Here is a 10,095-nt window from a genome sequence, read left to right as displayed (position 1 = left end):
GTCAACTTATGTAGTGGTGGAGTTATTTAATTAGTTATCCTGTCCTACACTCTAATTTCACCGAATTTCACTGTAGTTTTTAATTCTAATTCAAAATTTCATACTTCAACATAAAAGAATCAACTATCAGTAGCTAATTTCACATTTAATTGATTCCTCTGCATTGATCTGTCACTATCTTTCATTCGACTTCTTAATTACAACCGTGGCTCAGTATCGTCCTGTTTTTCGGGAGCGTATTCCCTCTATTTATTATGATTTGGTAGAAGAAATCTGGTATGTCAATGATACTCCCAACAGAGGATTTGAAATAATTGTAGAGTTAGAAAAATTTGATTATGAAAGTCTATTGAAAAATGTGACACAAGACGAAGAAAAAGAGAAACAACAAAAAGAAATTCTACCTAAATTGAAGTATGCTCTCTGTTATTGTTCGAATTGATTTCATCTCAACGAAAATTTTCCTCTTTTTCATTCAATTTTGATTAAAATTCATTACACCAGGCTTTGTTATTTATTTGATTTCAAGGGGGGTCAATTCTTTTTTAGATAATTATTTCTTCTAATTGATTTTTAATATACAGCTTATAGAGATTGGTGGAACCGATTCCGATTGTAAAGGGTCTAGCCAAATAAGAATGGTCAATCGGCCCCCGACGAATTTCACGCTGAAAATTTTTTGACATATTTGTCATTCAAAAAAATAATTTTGTGCAAAATTTCAGATTTTTATCCCAACCCCCTGATTTTTAACAATTAAAAAACCTCTTTTTCCGATATTTTTTTTTTCGCATACTCAAACGCCGTTGAAAAATCTGAAAAAATTCTCAAAAATCGGGAATACTCCAAGCTATGTGGAATATTTTTTTTTTTTTTTAAAAACGTTTAACTATATTTTTTATCATCCAATCTTTTTTAAAAAAATTAATTCAACCATGGAGAAAATTTTCTACCACTTTGTCAAAATTTGAGGTGTTTCTACTTTCAATGTCCTTCAAATTAAAAAAAAAAAGTTCCAAAATTCCATCTGCAACGTGTTGAAAAAAAATAAAAACTATAAATTTTTGCGTTTTTCGTAAAAATTACTAGGAAAAAAATTTCTCCCGTCAATTAAATACTGATTATCGATTATTTGGCACCGAATAAGATGATTCCATACGAAATCTTTCATTTTTGTTCCAAGTTCCTAATTATGAGTGATTAAGAATTTTCTTTTTTTCTCAGTTAAATTTTTTCTCTCATATTCCGACGTTGTTTCGAAAGTGAAAAAAGAATCTCAAAATTTACCAACACTCTGCAGTATGAGGAAGGAATTTTTCTCCTGTTTGGCAATGTTAAATTATATTTTTCATCCCTCAACCGCCTTCTCAAAAATTAAGCTCAATGTGTATAAGTTTTTCTACTTCTTTGAAAAATACAAGGTGATTCTACTCTCAAATACATTCCACTTGAAAAGTCTTAAAATATAATTTTCGTCTCTTTTTGACTCACGAATCCATGAGCCAATAATTTCCAACAACACTCGGTTTCAACGTCGGTAAAGAAGAACATTTCAAGTGGCGTCGAAAGTGGCAATGCACGGAACTAACGTTGAGAAGCAGAGCTAGAGTCTCTAGACTCCCCGGTAATTCTTCGATTCTCTTCAATTCATTTCTTCCTGAATAGAATTCGTTTCTTCTCTCTGTGACCGGCGATAAACCTTTCGAAATGCAATTGGGTGTGACAACTTCCATTTTTTTCGTATCATCAAGTTTACTAATAGAATAGAATTAATAACACTGATGGTAAGTATTGCACTGCATTGCTTTCATGCTCCAAAGAATGGAAGAAGAAAAACATCAACCACAAAACTCACCAAGGCCTTTTCCTCTCTGAAAAATACACAGGTACAAGACATCAATGGGTCTATTCCAGATAATTGTAGTCGAGTGATTTACACCAAACAGTCAAAATGTCGGATTCGCAGTTCATCACAAACTCAGCAACAGACTCGGCGAAATGCGCGAATTGTACTCGTGTCCTGAGAGCATTGATGGGCCGACGTAAAAGAATTTTAGATGAGCATGAATGTTCTGAATATTCTGCAAGAATAAACAAAGTTCTGAAACTAGGAGATATTTTATGTGGTTCTTGTCGACTAATTGGATATGACAAACAACCAAAGCGAGATGAAACTATAATGGCGTCTTGCTCAGAAGACTCTCAGCAGATTGAAAATCCGCTTGAACTCTACAAGTTGTCGACAAAGACCTCTTCACTCTCGTTATCCTCATCTCCAGGCAAATATTCACAACAATCCACTTCATCGACATTCTCACCTCAGTCATTATCCAGTTGTACACAATCTTCGATAGAGGATCCCTCATTCATCATCCGTGAACCAGTCGATCTCGATTTGATTGAGATGCCATTTTCACGTGTAGTGTCAACGCACAAATATTGCTGCCTTTGTGGTTCTCCATCAGAAATAAATACTGTACCATCTCAAGCTCGACTACAATCATTTCAAGTGAAGAAGATTTTGATCCCTAAAGGAAATCGTTGTTGCCCAAAACATATAATTAAAGGTAAATTCTATGCGGATGATCTAGAATTATTAAAAATCCATGCTGGTTCTAGCATGATCGAAGTATCAGACTTGACTTTTTTCCTTCATAATTCGATAAGCAATGATAGTCATGACTTGAAGCAACGAATAGGAGACGGCACTCTATCCGATCATCGTCTGCAAACTTTGACTGGTTTTACCTATAAGAATCTCGATGAAGTGTGTGGGAAAATGACATCAATGAGGAATTCCAAGACGCGTAGTATTCTACAAGCTCTTGTGGTTTTTCTTTTTAAAATGAGAACTGGAAATTCAAATAGTATCGTCGCCTCTGTATTAGGACTCGATCGAGAACAGCAAGTGTCAGACTACTGTACAGAAGTTATCAATTCATTTGAAAAAGATATATTACCAGACGGGTTTGGATATTTCAGTAAATCAAGAGAGGAACTAATCGAGAATCAAACATCTGAAACAGCGAAGAAGTTATACGATATCAATGATCAATTGTTGCTGATATTTGATGGGACTTACATTCGTCATCAGAAGAGTACGAATAATATGTATCAGCGGAAATCGTATTCCGGACAGAAGAAAGCGCCTCTGTGTAAGCCTTTTACTATTTGTACATCTAACGGCTATGTAGTTGAGATGGAAGGCCCATTTTATGCGAATCAGAACGATGCTGAAATTATGAAAATATTGTTGGAAAAACCGGATGGTCTTCAGCGAATTATGAAGCCAGGGGACATTTGTGTAGTTGACAGAGGATTTCGAGATGTGGTAAAGGAATTAGAAGAGAAGAAATATCGAGTATTTATGCCAGCACTTAAAGGGAAACGTTCTCAGCTCACAACGGAGGAATCGAATGACTCTCGATGGGTGACAAAGGTTCGTTGGGTGGTCGAAGCTGTTCATGGTATTATTGGCCAAAAGTATAAGATACTGCATCACAACCTAGATAACAAGCTGTTGCCGAAAGTGCAATCCCTCTTCAGAATTGCTTGCTACCTGAATAATACTTATGGGAAGAGACTGAACTCTGATGTTGGCATCAGTGATGAAGTTCTTGAGCGGATGAAGTCTAGACGTACTTTTGAAAATTCATTGGCAGAAGAAGCAGAGACTCAGCGTTGGAACCGTCGAAAAACTCAGTTCCAAAAATTGACATCAGCTGATCTGCTTGATTTCCCAGAGCTGACCGAGCGAGAACTGAAGATACTTTTCACTGGATCATACCAGCTTTCCCAAGCTGTATCCTATCTAGCAGAAATGATGGATGAGGATGGCCATATTCCGTTGAGTTATTCGAAGAAACTCGAGAAGGAGACGAACGAAATCATTCAGATTCTAGTGAGATCTAGACACATCACCAGCAAAACATACAAATGTTACATTGATTACACTCGTGACTCACAAGGCGCTTCCGGGATTCGACGTTACTCTTGCGATTGTCCGAATGGCAAACGCACGATTGGATGCTGCTCGCACATTGCAGCGGTCATTTATTACCTATCACATGCTCGATATCTTTCCAAAATCATCAAACCAGCGGAAATCCTGACCAGGCTCTTTGACGTAGAAGAAGTGAACGCCGTGATTAACAGTGATAGTGATGAAGATTAATGTGTAGAACCACGATTATCAACGAGGTGTCCGTGTCACTGGATTATTGAGACTCACTCCATGTTCAACCACGTGCAGAATTAACAATTAGTGTCCATGAATAATATAATTCAACGTTGTAAAGGAGAAGAAACATATCTCGAACTTTAAATTGTATTTAATGTTTGAGAATTATTACGAATCGTAAACGACGTTTGAAAATGAAGAAAAAATTAAAAACTGAGAAAAAAACAAAATTCTTGATCACTTAAAATTAGGGAGTTGGGACAAAAATGGAAAATTCCATATGGAATCATATTCTTCGGTGCCAAATAATCGATAATCATTATCTAATTGACGGGAGAAATTTTTTTTCCTAGTAATTTTTACGAAAAACGCAAAAATTTATAGTTTTTATTTTTTTTCAACACGTTGCAGGTGGAATTTTGGAACTTTTTTTTTTTTAATTTGAAGGACATTGAAAGTAGAAACACCTCAAATTTTGACAAAGTGGTAGAAAATTTTCTCCATGGTTGAATTAATTTTTTTAAAAAAGATTGGATGATAAAAAATATAGTTAAACGTTTTAAAAAAAAAAAAAAAATATTCCACATAGCTTGGAGTATTCCCGATTTTTGAGAATTTTTTCAGATTTTTCAACGGCGTTTGAGTATGCGAAAAAAAAAATATCGGAAAAAGAGGTTTTTTAATTGTTAAAAATCAGGGGGTTGGGATAAAAATCTGAAATTTTGCACAAAATTATTTTTTTGAATGACAAATATGTCAAAAAATTTTCAGCGTGAAATTCGTCGGGGGCCGATTGACCATTCTTATTTGGCTAGACCCTTTATTTCATACTCGCTGATGTTGTCGTTGTGCCCTAATTTTATTATTTATTCTTCTGATAGGAAAAAATTCAAGGTTAAGCGAGGACAGAAGAGACGTAGGTCGTTGAAGATTATCAAGAAGACAAAATACTATTAATTTATACTCATTAAAATATTTTTTATTGATTATAATCAGATAAACTTTTTTTATGCATATGCATACATGAATAAATATATTAAAAATCTTTTATTTTTTGTGTGTAAAGAGCTTAAGTATCTATTCTTCAACTTCTCGGAATATATTTTATACAGGATTAATGGCAAGTCATGATATTCACGTTCCTATGTATGACAACATGAAGTTACATCTGAAAATTAGAAATGCCTTATAATTCCTCAAAATTATTTCATATTTTATATCATTACCTCTAATAATTTTGTATCCTTTTTCGATGGAATAGTTTATTCACCCTCTAATTTATCTGGTTATATTTCTGTTAAACAATTTCTTCTCGCTTTCGGAGACTTCTCATCTACATTTTATCTTCATCATTTAATTCCAACCAATCATTGCTGTTATTTTTGACTTGATTTAGATACTAAAAATTTAATAATTAATTAGTGTCCTGTAATGTAAATGTTTAAGAATACAATTTTTTATGATAATATTTTCTTGAATAGTTCAAAAAACAAAAAAAAATTAATTTCCCGCGTGTTTGAATTTACCAATGAGTAACGAGCGTGAATTATATTCAGGCATTCTTCATTTTTGGGCTCTCACTATCTAAACAATTCTTTGTATACGTAATTTTTTATAGCTCTATTATTACTTATATGACCACCGAGGTATGCTTTCAATGATTCCCATGATCTAACTCTTGATAATGCGACATATAATTGCTCATGGTTGAAAACTTCTTTTCTCAAATCAATTCTAATTTTATCAAAAGTTTGGCCTTGTGATTTGTTGATGGTTATTGCAAAAGCTATTTTAATAGGGAATTGCCTTCTTTTAAATGCGAATGGATATTCCTTATCACACATGAAAATTATTCTATTGATAAGTACTATTTCTCCACTCTTGTCTCCAGTTAAAATTTCACACTTTAATAGATTTATTTGTAGTTCTAGTATTAACAATCGTGTGCCATTGCATAAACCCTCGTTAATGTTCAAGTTTCGAATTAACATTACTACACAAAATTTTCTCAACCGTAACTCATGTGGAGGCAAAGATGACGGTGACAAAGTATTGAGATATTCTGACATCAATGATTCATTTATTTCATCGTTATCATTACAGTTGTCCGTACTGTCGATACTTGTATATATTTTTTTTCTGTTATGATATCCAGAAGCTGTAAAACTTTTTGATTAATTTCATTTACATCATCATTCCGAGCAAAGAGAATTGCATATTTAGCGGCTTTTCTGAATTTCTTTGTCGACAATACGTCTCCATAAATATCTTTTGCAATATCTTGTTCACTTTCTGAAATAATACAAGTTGGTAGGTCTACATTATCATCGGAATCATTAATTACTCCATCTCCAATTTTCAGTAAAAATTCAGAAAATTCTTTTTCACTTTCTAGTGCTCTCATATTTCTTAACAATTTGAAAATTTTGAAATATTTCCATAATGAAGTGTATTTAATTGAAAGGTCCACTTTTTCAGGTTGACTACCATCTACTAAAACAGGTAGTAATTGTCTAAAATCCCCACCTAAAATTACTATTTTACCACCGAAAATCAAATTATTTTTCATAACGTCTCGTAGTAATCTATCCATTACTTCCAGTGCATATTTCGGAGCCATTGGAGCTTCATCCCATATGAAAACATCAGTTTCATATAAATTTTTGGCATCTTTTGTATTTAATTTTATATTTGATGTTGAGTCTTTGAATAGAGGTACAGGTAGTCCAATAGTTTTATGAACAGTCTTTCCCCCTGGTAAGAGGGTTGCTGCAATTCCTGTATACGCCATTGTCTTCACTTTTTTTCCTTGACCTGTTAATAAATGCCATAAAGTATTATAAATAAACGTTTTACCAGATCCGCCAGGTCCATCTATGTAGAAACAATTTGTTCTACGGTTTTTATCAGCGTTCTCCAGATTTTTCAAAACTTCGTCAACAACTTCCCTCTGTTCCTGATTTAATTTTGTATAAAAATCGTCCCCTCTTTTCATAATAGCTTTTGCATTATCACGTCTATAGCTTTCCTCATTATTAATTTCAGATTTGTCTACTTTTGGCATACCTTCGTAATCGCCTACTTTTTTCCCCTCATTATTTAATGTTTCATCAATATGTATTAATGCTAATTTTTGTGCATGTTCTTCTGATGAATGTCTCCTGTAATCTTCCGATAATGCAATGCTAAATTCTTCCCATAACTTCCCTGGATATGAAGGCTGACAATATAGTAGTATTCTCGCAAATAATAATCGGAGTGCACGTGGTATCATCCATATTTTCCCTTCATGCAGAGCTCGGCTCCATTCAGAATCATCAGCAATGAGGCCGAGTTCGATACATGTTTGTGTAAAGGTTGTACACAACTGTCCATTGACAGTTCTTAAATCATCAAAACTTTTAGCGCCTTTAATTTTTCCCAATAATAAGCGTAGATGATACAATTCAGTTTGTGATGGATCTATTGAGTATATACGTCCAATAACATTGTAATTTCTCCGTCGTCTTTTCCAATATCCTTTCATCATACCATCTTTTTTTTCTTTTTTGAATGTATAAAAAGCTGGAATGTCCATATAAAGGTATTTCCTTGCATTTTCATCTCTTTTGTTTAATTCAAAGTAATCAATCAACATATTTTTTTGTTCCAATATTGAAGTTGCGTTGCAATCTTCTCCACCTGGATTAATTGTTAAACTTTGTTGATTTGGTAAGTGTACTGGCAATCGAAATACCGCATGACTTTTATCATGTAATTTCTTCCTCAATATTCTCCAACATGCTTCAACTGGTCCGACGTACCGGCCTTCAAGATACTCCTTTATTTCGTCATGTTCAATAACATTTTTGTTTTCACTACAATCTCTTACCACGATATTAGCCGCATCATGTCCTTTGTAAACATATTTATAGAAATATTTTACAGCCTTAATATTTGAGACTACTTCAACATTACAATGACAATTTAATTTTTTCAAAATTTCTGGTGAGTATGGAACAACATGCCTATTATCTACTAAATAATTACCTCGTTTTTCATAATATATTCCTGTATCTCTCCTTCTGTAGCAAGGATAATCATTATAATCGATGATAGTTTCATTCTGAAATGATTTTGGATAATGTTTAGAGCATTTTCCATTTACTAAACACTATTCTCCACACGGTCCATGTATCATATTGTGCATAACAATATGATGAAGATCTGGTTCATCATGCTCATCAGGAATTTCAGCCCTAATGAATTTATCTACTACTTCTGCTCTCCTTATTTTGAAAATGCTATCTAAATTGATTAATAAATTAACATGAGGTAACCCTCTCTTTTGAAATTCTATGACATAAATGTATCCTTTAACACGTCCAAAGAGTGATTCATCAATAATAAGATTCAATAATAAATTCTTTTTTAAATGAAAAACCCTTGCAACATCTGTCCGGTCGCTAGGCTGTTGACCACATGTGAGGTTTTCTATTATTTCTCTCCATTTAGGATTGCAGGTCATTGTTATGAATAAATCAGGCTTTCCATATTTCCTTACAATAGCTAACGCATCTTGATAATTTTCCGCCATGTTTCGTGGTGATCCAATGAAAGTAGATGATAAAATAATTACTTTACCGACTCCCATGTTATTCTTGTTTCCTTTGTCATTTAAATAATCCATGAGCCCTTGATAAGTATCACATCTAATTTCTTTTTGTTGATTCCTGACATAAGTCATGCGATCCCTTTCAATTTTAACATAACTATCAACAACAAACTGTTATAACAATTTCCCCCCTCTTAAAAAAGGATTAAAATTTTCCCATGTCGCAATTAAATTTCGCACATACTCGGATCGAGAAATACGTTTTGATTTGGTAACATGACTTTCATGGCTGTCATACCCACCGCAACCCTTTGGAAATAATAACGGATAAAGCATCGGATCTACATTAGGATCCATAGAACTCATAAATGTCAATTCATGTGTATTTTTGTCTCGTATACTGAAATAAGATCCAGGTATCTCTCCATCTGCTGTAGTTGAAAAAATAGCAACAACTTCATTCGTTCTCTGTGGATTGTATCTATGCCTCGATTCCCATGATTTTACATTGAAAACCATAGTAATATCAGGCATTGGAACTCCTCTTTCTTTACATTTCATTTTCTCATTTTCAACTTCATCATTCATCATACAGTATGATTGAGCGAAGACATTATGAACACGCATGATATGGTCAAGTTTTTGTAGAATATTATCATCTAAACCATTGAAATAATGTTTCCTGTGTTCATTTGCTTCATTACCATCAATAATAAATAAGTGACCATAAGTAGGTACTTCATTATTTGCTGGATATAAAGACGTATTAATTTGATAATAAATCTGACCTTGTATCTTGAAACAATAAGGCCCAGGTCGACGTCCTTCAAAATTCACCAAATTAGCGTTAAATGAAGCAAATGATAAAGAACTATTGTAAATTCTGTTTTCTAAGAACATTCTGGAGCTTTCATCAGTTCCATCGAATAACTTCTGCAACTCACTTGGAAAGTCTGAAAAATGCTGTGGTGCAATGGTACCATGGCTACAACAATCGCCAAATGAGTCTCCTTTATTAACCCTTTCTCCTCTGAAGTGTAGTGCTCCGCAATCTACGCATTTTATATCCATTTTTCCCAGATAGTGTTCTATGGTACCGTCATCCACACGGTCATTATTAACAGTGTTATTCCGTATTCGGCCTCTATAAATTCTTCTATAAATTGTTGACTTTTCACGCTCATGGTTTTCTTCTTCCGTAGTTTTCCTTCGTTCTGCTTTATTTTTACGATAATTTCTTTTATATATCATATCTTTTTTGAGTTTTTCAGAGTTGTTCTTCAGAGTTGTACGATAACGCTTCTGTTTCTCAGCTTTTTCG

The 10,095-nt window shown here is 33.6% G+C and overlaps 1 protein-coding gene across 1 annotated transcript; it reads left to right on the top strand.

Moving 5' to 3' along the window:
* The first annotated feature begins 2,179 nt into the window (after positions 1-2,179).
* LOC107046987 lies at positions 2,180-4,174 on the top strand. Its single transcript, XM_015269714.1, has one exon. It carries the CDS (start codon positions 2,180-2,182, stop codon positions 4,172-4,174), a length of 1,995 nt encoding a protein of 664 aa, XP_015125200.1.
* The last annotated feature ends 5,921 nt before the right edge of the window (positions 4,175-10,095 follow it).

Source organism: Diachasma alloeum, unplaced genomic scaffold (assembly GCF_001412515.2).
Source record: "Diachasma alloeum isolate Michigan unplaced genomic scaffold, Dall2.0 Dall_scaffold_11283, whole genome shotgun sequence".
In the NCBI taxonomy this organism is placed as follows: domain Eukaryota; kingdom Metazoa; phylum Arthropoda; class Insecta; order Hymenoptera; family Braconidae; genus Diachasma; species Diachasma alloeum.
The sequence above is the reverse complement of the archived record's forward strand: the minus strand, read 5'-3'. Positions and strand labels throughout refer to the sequence as shown.